The sequence below is a fragment of the Herpailurus yagouaroundi genome, unplaced genomic scaffold (genome assembly GCF_014898765.1).
Source record: "Herpailurus yagouaroundi ecotype Mexico unplaced genomic scaffold, PumYag 187, whole genome shotgun sequence".
Classification (NCBI taxonomy): Eukaryota; Metazoa; Chordata; class Mammalia; order Carnivora; family Felidae; genus Herpailurus; species Herpailurus yagouaroundi.
The window spans coordinates 4,336,395-4,350,181 of record NW_024412418.1 but is presented as its reverse complement, the minus strand read 5'-3'; the positions used below and the strand labels follow the sequence as shown (position 1 = coordinate 4,350,181).

The window sequence follows — 13,787 nt, the reverse complement described above, 5'->3', positions numbered from 1 at the left end:
GAAAGAAAGAAAGAAAGAAAGAAAGAAAGAAAGAAAGAAAATAAGTTGAAAGTTGAAGATTGAGTCCGGGAGTTTTCAAGCATTTCCCACATGAAACTCTCTTCTAGGTCTCATGGATCTGTGTTTTCAAAGATTTTGCCCAGCTGTACAACTGTTCTCCATTTGCATTAAGTGTCACGTTTAAAACAGCCCATAAAATCTCATAATAACCTACACGTGAATATGAGATAAACATTGAATTGGTATTTTTTTTTCCATCAAAAACAGGCAGGAAAGGGTATATTGTTGAGAAACAAAACTCAGTTGAGTGAAGTTGAAGGTCTAATTGGCTTTATCAAAAGATTCACGAGTCAAGTGGCAGCCCAGCCAGCAAGTACAAGGAGGCTCCCAGGAGCTGCCCAGAAAGGAACATTTTTGTAGGTAGGAGGGTGGGGCAAGGAAGTTATTAGCAAAAGAAAGAAAGGATTGTGTTAGGCAAGAATACCTTTTTTGGGGAAAAGGGAAAAACAGGGCTTTTATCATGCAGATGACTTCACTAGTGCTGGGGAATTTCAGAATGACTATTAAAAGAAAAGATCACATTCCCGGGCACTTGAATGGCTCAGTTGGGTAAGCCTCTGATTTCTGCTCAGGTCATGATCTCATGGTTCATGAGTTTGAGCCCTATGTCAGGCTCTGTGAGGACAGTTTGGAGCCTGCTTCAGATTCTAAGTATCCCTCTCTCTCTCTCTGCCCTGCCCCCCTCTCATGCTCTGTCTCTCTCTCTGCCTCTCTCTCTCTCTCTCTCTCTCTCTGTCTGTCAAGAATGTATGTATTTTTTAAATTTAAAGGTCACATCCCTAGGGTATGTTGAAAGGGTAATTAAATCTTGATTTGCTTCCCAGGGGGCAAACGACCCTTTCTTTGGCTTGTTGTTTCTTTTTTAAAAACATCATAGAGAAGAGAAAAGACTACATAACATTAGATAATGAGCAGTGCTAGGGAGAATAATAAAGCACAAAAGGGATACAGGAAATGCCGGGGGAGTAGCTTGCAATATGGTGATCAGGAACATCTGAACAGTGGTAATTTCAGTGGTGATTAACACTTGAAAAATGTTTGCTATAAAGACAGACTGAGGAAGAGCATCCTAGCCATGCAGAGAAGCAGTTCCAAAGCCTCAGAGTATCCCTGTTTATTCTAAGAATTAAAAGGAGGTGGCCTGGTTGGAGCGGACAGTAGGAGTCAGAAGCAGAGAGGCAATAAGCCAGCCCACCTTTGTAAGGATTTTGGCTTTACCCTGAATAAGCTGAGAAATCACCAGAGTGTTTGAAGCAGATGAGTAACATGGGCTAACCGGTCTTTTAGCAGGATCACTCTGCCTGCCTCTTTCAGAGAGCCAAGTGGGGTAAGGATGGAAGGAGGGAGGAAGCAGGGCAGCCATTAGAAGCTCTGTGGTAACACCCATGAGAGGTCAGAGTGGTTTTAGCCTAGCAACCACTGGAGCTTGGAAACACTCTTCAGGTTCTAGATACATTGTGAAGGTAGAATCAAGATGTTGCTGATTAGTTGGTTACAGTGTAAAAGGAAGAGAAGAGTCTGAGAGTAGTAATTGATTTTCCCTAAAAAGGGATAACGCCATTTACATTACTTCTCCACAGCAGTGGAGAAGTCGGAGAGCAAAACAGGCTGAGGAAGGACTGTTGGAATTCAGTATTTTTTGAAATTTCCAGTATAACTCCTGTAAAAGATGCTAAGTAGGTATTTGGATCTGTGAGTCTGGAGTCCAGGGAAGGGAAATGGTCAGGAGATTAAAAAATTGAAAATTAAAAACTAAACTCTAGTATATATAATTTATTTATTCGGTATATTTTCCATTTATTCAGCACAATAATGCAAGCTGAAATCTATTTTTCTCTCCTCTTAGGTGAGCCATGGAGAGAAGCAATCACACAGCGACGGAGTTCATCCTGGTGGGTTTCACCACAGACCCAACGATGCAGCTGGTCCTGTTTGCGGTATTCCTTGGTGTGTACTCTCTGACTGTGGTAGGAAATACCTCCCTCGTGGTGTTGATCTGTAAAGACTCCCGGCTGCACACACCCATGTATTTTTTCATTGGGAATCTATCTTTTCTGGATCTCTGGTATTCCACTGTCTACACCCCAAAGATCCTCATGACCTGCATCTCTGAAGACAAAAGCATCTCCTTTGCTGGCTGTGTATGTCAGTTCTTCTTCTCTGCTGGGCTGGCATACAGTGAGTGTTACCTGTTGGCTGCCATGGCTTATGACCGCTACATGGCCATCTCAAAGCCATTGCTTTATTCTCAGGCTATGTCCGTAAAGCTATGTGCATCTTTGGTAGCATCTTCATACCTTGGTGGCTTTATTAACTCTTCTATTATCACCAAAAGAACTTTTGCCTTGAACTTCTGCAGTGGCAATGTCATTGATGACTTTTTTTGTGATTTGCTTCCCCTGGTGAAGTTGGCTTGTGGCAAAAAAGATGGCTACCAGACTGTGCTCTACTTCCTCCTGGCCTCCAATGTCATCACCCCCATAGTGCTCATCCTCGCTTCCTACCTGTCCATCATTGCCGCCATCTTGAGGATCCGTTCCACCCAAGGCCGCCTCAAAGCTTTCTCCACCTGTTCCTCCCACCTGGTCTCTGTCACCTTGTACTATGGCTCCATTCTCTACATCTATTCTCGTCCCCAGTCTAGCTATTCTTTGGACAGGGACAAAATAGTTTCTACATTTTACACTGTGGTATTCCCCGTGTTGAACCCCATGATCTATAGCCTGAGAAATAAGGATGTGAAAGAGGCTCTGGATAAACTCATTAAATAAATCAAGACTCTCTCTTTCGGAGGAGATGCAAAGACAATTGTTGATCAGGTATTATATTTCAAGAAGAGCTGCCATTGTGTTCCATCATGATGAAGAATTCTCACAATGCAAGTTAAAGAATTTGCACCCTGATACATGACAATTCAAGAGAACTAAGAGAAAATTAGGGGAATTTAGGAGACAGAATTTAAACATAAAATATAAGAACTTGTATTGAATTTCATGTTACTCTAGATTAAAAACAAATAAAAATCTTAAAAACAAAAACTCTCCTCTACTTTCATAATGTGAGAAAGCAGCTCGTTCCGTTAGCATGAGAATATTTATGGCTGATTGATATATATAGAATAGTATCTAAATATGTATTTTCTAAAAACAGGAACAAATGTGCTAAGTTAATTTTTAGTATCTTTTTACGACAATGAATTAGTTAAAATTATCACTTTCTATTCCCTTAACAGAATTTCTTAAGCATTTATATACGTACTTTTTGCCCCCAAGCATTAGTGCAACGATCTAGAGTCACCCATGAAATAACTTGGCACAATAAAATCCAGCAAGCAAGACCTCTCCAATCTATGTTTTTTACATGTGTCCCTCAATTAGGGAAAAACCAGTCAAGTTTCCATAGATACGATTTTTGTAAATTTCTGTATACCTACCAGAGTTCCTCTTTTATTTTACAAGGGTGAAGTTGCAAGGACTTCTACATCCAAATTGCGACATCCTGAGCATCAAAACACATGCTTATGAAAAAGAATAATAACTACAGTAAGATGAACCGATTTGAGAAATAAAAGTCCATGACTACCCACTACTTAAAGACTTGTGTGGGTGATACACACAGGTAGTGATAAAGCAAAAGGGTAAATATGATGAGTTGCGTCTAATTTTGATTTTTTAAAAGTGAGGTGGTGTAAATATAACTCATGTCGCTGAAACACGAATATATTCTTGTTTCTGCTGGGATAAGCAGTGGTAAAGATAAAAATGCAAGAAAGTGAAATTCTGGCTGTAATGCCCGAAGTTCCAAAACCTCCCACAAAAGTCCACCAGAGTCGTAAGTCAAAGCCAAGCGGCAAGGGTCGTTTATTGCAGGTTTGAACCTGGTCCCCTGCGCACTCGTCGCCGGTGACGCAAGAGGCCTCGATCAGGGTTGGTACAGCGTTTTTATAGACAGAGACAAACAGCACAGGGGAGGTTTCAAATTATGAGGGGCCTGATTGATTGATTTTAAAGTAAGGACATTTGTTGCTCTCTGATTGGGCGTCCTTTGTCTGTCCTTTGGCGGGAAGGCTTTGTCCGTTACTTGTGGCAGGAGGAAAAAAGGGGGAAGGGGGAAGAGGGTAGGGTAGGTGAGGAATGTGCTTAAGCAAGCAGGTTTACAGAAGCGAGATATGCCGGTTAATTTATGTACAATTACTCATTCCGTTACTTATCAGACTACATTCCATTACCTACATTTAGGAAGGTTTACAACCTATTTTACTACACAGCGGGTTACATTCAGGAAAGGCTCCACAATGCTCGTAGCAAACAGCAAGCAAAACAGACTTCTCAGCAATTGTATTTCTTATCAAAAATCCATAATAAGCAGAAAAGAGAACCTAGCTTTAAACTAAGGCAGGGCTGTCATTTGGATTGTTCCTTTCATGGCAAGTAGTCCCCCAAAATGTAAGAGCTCCATGCAGAGTAGAAAAGACTGATCCAACATATTTGACTTTGACAGTGTTCTAAAATGGAAAGCTATGTATGCCAACTCAGACTCTCATCGTCTAAAAGAAAAAAAAAAACTGGCAGGAAATGGGTGGATAAAGCCAATAAATCTCCCAAAATGTGATTATTCCTGGAAAGAAAGCCATTAACTTTATACTTTTGGATTAGGAAGACGCAGTCTAACCGAATCACCCTGCTACCCAAGTGATTCACAATCTTCCCAGAAAATGTCGGCATATCAGAGGCACAGTTGTGATCTCTGCTCTTGGCATTTGGGATACCTAACTGCGGAAGTAGCCAAATCAGTCTTGGTGAAGAAGCCATCTTGTTAAGCCATTCCAGCTGCTCTCGCCATTTGTGCAAGGACCTGTGAAGCAGAAACTGGAGTGTGTGGAGAAAGAAGTGGACTAATGTTCACAGAGCATGTCACGTCAGCCACCTGCTTCGTGGCAGCCTCCCAATCAATACATGCACGTGTGGGTAGAATCATGTACATATGTGTGAACGCAAGGGGTTTACGACGTCTTCCAACAAAATCTATCACCTGCAGGTACAATGAAACCAACCAGTCTCTCAGGCTCTCCCACAAACTCAGTGATGTCGAAACACAGTGTTTATCCCTCACAGGTGACATCTGCTTCGTGCCAGGGTGAGCCTGTTCAGTAGTACAGATTTGTGAGGATACAATTTTTTTCCTTAATGTTTATTTAGTTTTGAGAGACAGAGCATGAGTGCAGGAGGGGCAGAGAGAGAAGGAGACACGGCATCTGAAGTAGGCTCCAGGCTCTGAGATGTCAGCACAGAGCTTGAGGCAGGGCTCAAACCCACAAATCTTGAGACCTAAGCGTCAGTCGGACGCTTAACCGACTGGGCCACCGAGGAGGCCAAGGATTCCAAATTGTTTTTAATGCAAACTGACTCCCTCAATTTTATTTTGCAAGGGGAATATTACTGTTTTCTGCATTTTATCTCCAAATGTCTATGCGTAATGTGCTCATTCATGATCTCCACCTTGCAGATTCTCAATCCCTTTCCCCCCAGACCAAAAAAAAAAAAAAAAAAAAAAAAAAGATTTAAGAGTAATGAATTGGGATCCCCACCCCCAGGTATCTTCCAAGTCTTTGATGGAAACACTAATCTCTGTACTTCCCCTCAGGTTGCAATTTTGTTTACTGACTTAGCAGAGCAATTTCAGCTTCTACTTGACCCTTGAAGATTGAATTTAATAACCTTCATTCCAAGAGCCAGCGAATGTAACTAAAATGAGGATTCTGTTTCACTTTGTATATCTATAACAGTATTATTTCTGGGTCTGGGTAAATAACGATCAGCTGTATACCAAGTTCCCCCAGACCTACTGAAAGATGCATTCAGGCCAGTTATCTTTGACATCGTCTGAATTACTGTCCCTGGCAAGTATGTACCGCAGGTGTTTTCCATCTCTGCAGATTAGTGTCAGTTCAGAACCATATCTAACATCCCACACAAGATCTGGGTACTTCTGTTTTCCTAATGTGGGATTACCATCGTAAATGGCTGCAAGCCATTCACAAGAAGCCTTGGAGGAAGATGTATGGTGTAAACCCTGGCTCAGTTTCAGGGGCTTTCCTCAGAGTAACCGTGCCTCACCATTAGTCAATGTTTTCAGTGGCTGTAAACCAGCTTAGGTCAGAGAATTATGTAAGTTGTATTTCCCTATTAGAACATCCCGAAATAGTTTTTATCTGAGTAAAAACAAAATACTTTTATTGGCAAGACAAATTTCACCTTAGTTGGTTTCCCATATGCTTCACATCTGAAGCACCACCTAATCCATGAGACATTGCCACAAATGTCTGAGCAAAATACTTGGTTACCGCCTAGAGTTTGTGGTATGTTTGGAAATCCCTGCCATCTTGTCTGTGAGAGTTATTCACTGCAATATGGCTTTCCGGCTACCTGTTTGTGTTTTAGTTAGATAGTCTAGGTTTAAATTGCAGCAGAAGCCAAATCACCACATGATATTTATAATGTCTATTTGCATGCCTCCGTGTCACAGAAAAAAATGCCTTGCCCTCTGCCTGTCCTTTTTTCCATGATGCCACTGGTGATCATTTAAGTAAGTTTGATGCTACTAAATGCAATAGATTACCACTGCCCCGTTTCCCACCAAGATGGGTTTATCTGTCCAACCTTCAAATACATGAACAACCCGATCCTAATTGTATTATCTCCTGGTACTACTTTTAGGACCAGTATCTGGCAAGTAACAGATGGACACATAAACTGATTAATTTGAGGAGGGTTTAAAAAGGGATTATTACAAAGAAATGCACATGGTATAAGGAACTCCCAAAGAATAGTGTACTAACTCTAAAACCAGTAACTTCTGAGAGTTATCTATCACCTTTTTTATTTTTGCATGAAGTCAGAAAAGTCTTGAGTAATGGAGGGAGGGTTTTGAAACGGGTCACCTGGCAGGAGTTATGATCCAGGTCTAGGGATGCAGCCCGCTGTGGCATCTTTGCAAGAACGAAGACTGGAGAAAACCACTCGGACCTCACTCTGTTCCCCACCAATGATAACCACTGGCTAAATCCATGAAGTAGACAGACAACAAAGAAGCCCACCGATACAGTTAATATGGCTGAGTATCCTGGAGCAAAAGAGGAGTTTAAAAATATGGAGAATGGATTTGGAAGGACAAAAGAAAGGTATTCAACACTCAACAAAAATATCAGTATTGTTGAGCATAGGTGCTTTAATATGCAGATGTATGTATATTAGTATATATTTTATATGTAGTATATGTGCACATATAGGCTTAGTTTATCTTCTACTCAAATCAAGAGAAAATGAGAATGCAAGTTATGACTGATTACATTTTCACCAGGGAATCCCAGTCTCAAAAAATGAATTCTCTAATATTAAATAATACCCAATTTGTCAACACACAATTTTGTTTAATTGTCTTGTTTGTTATTTCTCAAGCTTATGAAATCCTGAGAGGTTATAGGAGTCTACAACTCTGGGGATTCGGAAAGCGAAATAAAAGTGCCTGAGGCCAGCCAATTTGAATCCCGTGGAAATGACAGTGTCGCTGATAATTTTAGGTAAGTTGTCTGATCCAGATGTTAGAGGTAGATGGAAATTTTCTCTTGTTCCTCACAACCAGGGCAATGGTCATGTGCATACTAAGATATCATAGATGCTAAAGAAAAAGCCTCTTTTGAAGTATCTTCACCACCTTCCTATCGTAGCTTCTGAAACTGCTGACTTCACAGGAAGAAAAAGCATATCTTAGTATGAAATAAAAAAAAAAAAAAAGGTGATCAGCATGTATGGAAAGGACAAGGGAAAGAAAAACATTCTTAGTATCTACAGAGCTACTGGGGCAACAGAATGAAGTAGCAGAGATTATTAGAGATTCTTGAAGGCCAAGGGCATCCAAAAAATGTCAAATTTCTTCCCGCTTGAAAGGCTTTAACAAAGCATAGCATCAGATGGCATTTTTGAGAAGAATTCAAGGAGATCTCTCTAAACACACACTTTATATTCGAGTAATTACGGGTGGAAATACGTGATTTACGGTATAATAGGAAAGCATAACTTTAGTTAGGAAGAATAACATGTTAGCTGGTTAGCAATTAATTAGCCAGATGACTGTGATCTAATCGGCAAAATAGAACTCAACTCTTCAGGCCGGTCTCTCTACCCAAGGAAACGTGTGCCCTACTTGTTTTTGCATTGGCATCAGCATGCAGAGTAGATCTGTTTACAGCTCCTCTCCTTAAATGTGTAACATTAGGCAACACATTGCAACTCCCGGAGGATTCACAACATTGCAACGGCAGGCAGACTCCAGCGATAAAGAGTGAGAATAACATCACCGATAGTTCTTAGAAGCCACCCAGAAAAGCAATTCTTTTGGTTTGTTTCTTTTTCCAACTCAGGGCTGCTCATTCATTCATTCATTCATTCCTTCAATATTTATTGCGTGTCTATTATATATCAGATATTATTCTAGTTATAAGCATATAATAATGAATGAAACAGACAATAATCCCTGCTCTCATGAAATTTATATCTTAATGGGCTCTTATCTCTGTGTGGCCCCAGTAACCCTGTAGGCCCATGAAAAGTGGAAATTTACCACTCAGATATTCTCCAGTTATTTTCCATTTCTTCACATTTTCCCAGAGGAATCCTACAAAAGTCACAAAGTGGGGCACCTGGGTAGCTCAGTCGGTTGAGCCTCCGACTTCGGCTCAGGTCATGATCTCACGGTTTGTGAGTTCAAGCCCCACATCAGGCTCTGTGCTGACAACTCTGAGCCCGGAGCCTGCTTCAGATTCTGTGTCTCTCTCTCTCTGTCCTTCCCCTGGTTGCATTCTCTGTCTCTCAAAAATAAATAAATAAGCATTAAAAAAAAAAAAGATACAAAAGTCTACAAAGTAAAATACAAAGCTGTGGAGTGAGTGGAGTTTCTTCCCAGAGTGATAACATCCTTTAAGGCACATTTTCGAAATGTGTGGTTGGATTCTTGACTGTCACAAAGATCACAGGCCCTATATAATAAGCGGCAGACAAGGATGAAAATATTTTGCATGTATGGGGAACTTCCAACCAAAACAACTGTCCCACTCTTGACATCTGGTGTCTTGATGGACATTTGTGCTTTGAAAAAAGATCTTCATAATTACGTCAGTCTGACATCTACCCCACTTTACAAGTATACACTATATTTTGCAAGGTTTTACTATAAGTCAACCCGCCTAAGAATGCAAAATTGAGGGAAGATTGCCATTAATTTTGTTTGGAACTTTATCAGGAATTATTCACCTTGTCAGAAAAATCTTACCACTAATGGAAATGTCACTCTTGATATCTGAATCACTAATACATATGTGATGATTCTATTTCACCAAGTGTTCCAGAATTTACATATTGAAATTCACATTATTTTGGAATAAATCCTATAATTATTATCAGAGTTACATTATGAGCTACTTTTCTTTTTTTATTGCTTTACCTTCGAATTGGCATATTTTATATACATACACACACATATGTTGTACATAGGTTATATTAATTATAAATTTCATTTTAAGACCGTAAAAAGAAAGTATTTTAAATGTTTGTTTTAAAGTGGAAGTTTCTGAATGTGATAAAATTGAGAATTATTACTACAAATGATATCAAGCTGGGATAAGTGTCTTTTTAAACATTGTACATGGCTAGTTATAAAATCTAGAGAATAATGTTAAGTCCCAGGCTCTTAGACCTAAAAGACTTAGGATGACATCACATATTTTGTTACCTGACATAACCAGATGGATTAATTTATTGATCTCCACTCTGAAATTTCTCTCTGATTCTCAATTTGTTTGTCTCACTGGGACTTATGACAAATGTGCCAAAGGCTTCTCTGTCTGTGATTGTGGAAGAAAACTGTGTAGGAGAGGCAAAATTTTACTTGAGGGTTTTGGGCTGGGCTTGAGAATTAAATTGGCATAAGACAGATTGACAGAACAAAAGCATACAATATATTTAATATAAATATTACAGGACGTGGCGCTCATAAGGAAATGAAGATCTCAAGAAGTGAGAAAACCTAATTTTTTTTTATATGCAAGTTTGAACAAAGAGAAGCAACTGTGGAAGAGAACTAAAGTATATGGGGCGGCCGAAGGAAGATAAAATTTATTTTATTTTATTTTTTTAAATGTTTATTTACTTACTTTGAGAGAGACAGCATGCACGGGGGAGGGGCATACACAGGAGAGAGAATCTTCACCAAGCTCTGGGCTGACAACGCAGACCCAACCTGAGGCTCAGTCTCACAGACCATGAGATCATGAACTGAGCTGAAATCAAGAGTCAGATGCTTAACCGATCGAGCTACCCAGGGGCCCCAAGAATTACTTTAAAGAGGAAAGCTAAGAGCAATTTCAAAACTTACTGTAAGGTTACAGTAATTAAGACAGCGAGGTACCGGCAGAAGGATGGACATAAAGATCAGTAGAATAGAATGGTGAACCCAGAAATAAATCTTTACACTCTGGTTTTGGTAGGTAGGGGAAAGTCTACCCAGAATGCCCATGTTCTAATCCCTGGAATCCATGAATATGTTAGATTACATGGAAGTGGAAATTAAAGTTGCAAATCACCTGACTTTAAAATAGATTATCCTGATTATCTCACCACTGTTGTCATGTCTGTTACCCGTTGACCTTTTACATGACAGTTCTTCACAATTCCTATAATCATTTAAAAAAAATTTTTTTACTGCTTATTGGCTGTGATGTGTATACAAGTTGTACATTAAACATACCTTCATTTTTTTTTAAGTACAGAATTTTTAGTTTCTTTTTCATTAGGGCCATATGTCCCCCCCTGCCCACACACGCACAAGAAAAAAATACAAAAACAAAAATAAAAACAAGAGAAGAGGGTAATGTACAAGTTTCTGTATGTATGAAGTCATGCTGTATTTCAAGAGAGCAGCTGACCACAACTTGCTTCATGAATCTCAAGACGTAGAAATGGTTGCATAGTGATTGATTTATAAAACAGTTACCAGGACAAGCAAAAAAGGAAAAAAAATGCAACTAAAACAAAAAAACACAGCTTCAAAGATTTTTCAGTGTTAAGAATCCACATCCGTATTTCAAGATAATGTAGTTTAAAAAAAAATAGAGAAAAAAACTTCATGTAAATTCCTCCTTTTCCTCTGGCTTAATGAATGTCATTTATTCAGTAAAAAATCTTTGTATGTTCTATAGGTTAAGAATAAATGTACATTAAATCTTGTTATAAACTAATTAATTGATTAAAAAAAAAGATAGTCCTGGGGCGCCTGGGTGGCGCAGTCGGTTAAGCGTCCGACTTCAGCCAGGTCATGATCTCATGGTCCATGAGTTCGAGCCCCGTGTCGGGCTCTGGGCTGATGGCTCGGAGCCTGGAGCCTGTTTCCGATTCTGTGTCTCCCTCTCTCTCTGCCCCTCCCCCATTCATGCTCTGTCTCTCTCTGTCCCAAAAATAAATAAAAAACGTTGAAAAAAAATTAAAAAAAAAGTAGATAGTCCTGGATAATCACCTAGGCTGAATGTGATCACAAGAGTCCTTAAAAGTACAAAGAAACAAGAGTTGAGAGCCAAAAGATGTAACTATGGAAGGCTGGCCATATAGATGCAATGGTGCTGACTTTGAAGATGGAGAAGGGAAACCATGAATCAAGGAATGTGGGCAACCTCTAGAAGCTGGAAGAGACAAGGAAATGGATCCTCCCTTACAGCCTCCAGAAAACAATACAGCCCTGCCTACCTCTTGATTTCAGCCCAGTTGGACCCATGTTGGATTTCTTTCTAATCTACAAAACTGCAAGATAATATATTTTTGTTGTTTAAACCCATTAAGTGTAAAGTAATTTGTTACAAGGACAATAGGAAACATATAATAATGAACGATTTTTGACAAGGGTAACAAGACAATTCAGCGGGGAAAAAACTGTCTTTTCAACAAATGCTGTTGGGACTAGATATGCATACTCAAAAGAATGAAGTTGGACCCCTATCTCACACCATATACAAAAATTAACTCAAAATGGATCATTGACCTAAATGTAAGAACTAAAACTAAAACACTTAGGATAAAACAGAGCAAACTGTTATGAACTTGGGTTAGGCAATGGTTTCTTAAGTAAGACACCAAGAGCAAACAAGAAGAAAAAAGATAAATCGGACTTTATGAAATTTAAAAACTATCGTACATCAAAGGAGACCATGAAAAAAATAAAAAGATAACAGAGAATTAGAAAATATATTTGCATATCATATATCTGATCAAAGACTTGTATCCAGAATATAAGATGTATTACAATTCAAGAAAGAAAAGACAAAAAAAAAACACAACTAATTAATAGATGAGCAAAGATTTGAATATTTTTCTCCAAAGAAGATAAACAGATAGCTAATAAGCACTTGACAAGATGCTTAACATCATTAGTCATTAAGAAAATGTAAATCAAGGGTGCCTGGGTGGCTCAGTGGGTTGAGCATCCAATTTCAGCTCAGGTCATGACCTCATGGTTCACAAGTTTGAGCCCCATGTCAGGCTCTGTGCTGGAGCCTGCTTTAGGTTCTGTGTCTCCCTCTCTCTCTGACCCTCCCTGGCTCCTACTGTATGCGTGTGTGTCTCTCTCTCTCAAAAATAAATTAAGCATTAAAAAAAAAGAAAGAAAATGTAAATCAAAACCACAATATTATACCACTTCACACCCAATAGGATTGCTAAAATCAAAAAAACAATAATTTGTATCAGAATAAGGAAAAATTGGAATGCATGTACTTTGCCGATGTGATTGAAAAACGGCAGGGCTAATCTGAGATACAGTTTTGTAGTTTCTCGAGATGTTAAATATAGATACACCATGTAACTCAGCAATTATAAATGAACACATGTCTGTACAAAACTTCTACAGGAAGGTTCATAGCAGCATTATTCATAATTGGCAAAAATTACTAATAGTAAAACATACATCAATTGATGAATGGGTAAAATAATACGGTATATCTATATAAAGGAATATTATTTGTCAATAAAAACAAAGTAATGATACATGCTACAACATTAATGAAAAAGAAAAATATGCCAAAATGCCATATTTTGGGGTCGTATATTGTGCCGTTTTCAAATGTCACCACCTTCCAAACCCTGGGGACTTTCCCATCTCTCATGGACTTTGAACAACTTGAAAGGAATGTTTCCTCTCACTGTCTAAGTTTAATTAGCTCCTCTCCCAATTCATTTTCACTCCACCATCCAGTTTTATATTCTTAATATTTCTAAAATTAACTGAAAATATTTCTACACTTATTTGTTTATTTATTACGTATGCCTCCCTTCTAAATAAAGTCTCCATAGAATAAGGGTCAGCCCTATTGTCCTTGTTGCTATATCCCAATGCTCAGATGGAACCTGGGGCTCAAGAACCATTTTCTTAAAAAAATGAATAAGCCCCCAAGATCACTCAAGCTTTCCTATTGTTAAATGCACCTCATTGAAATGAATATTTTGAGACTCAAAAACTCCCATCACCTGCCCTAGCCAGGCAAGATTCCTGTTCTGATATCCCTTACCCTAAAATCCATAACCTTGACCACATCTCACAGTCCTATCACGGAGAAGGATCTCCTGTAGTATCGGCTGAGGGTGTTAAACTCTTCACTCTTTCATTTGTAGATGGTATCTCCTTAAGTC

At 39.0% G+C, this 13,787-nt stretch overlaps 1 protein-coding gene across 1 annotated transcript; it reads left to right on the top strand.

Moving 5' to 3' along the window:
* Positions 1 to 1,913: 1,913 nt before the first annotated feature.
* Positions 1,914 to 2,831, top strand: LOC121043791 (olfactory receptor 9G1). The gene has a single exon (XM_040495789.1). It carries the CDS (start codon positions 1,914 to 1,916, stop codon positions 2,829 to 2,831), a length of 918 nt encoding a protein of 305 aa, XP_040351723.1.
* Positions 2,832 to 13,787: the final 10,956 nt, after the last annotated feature.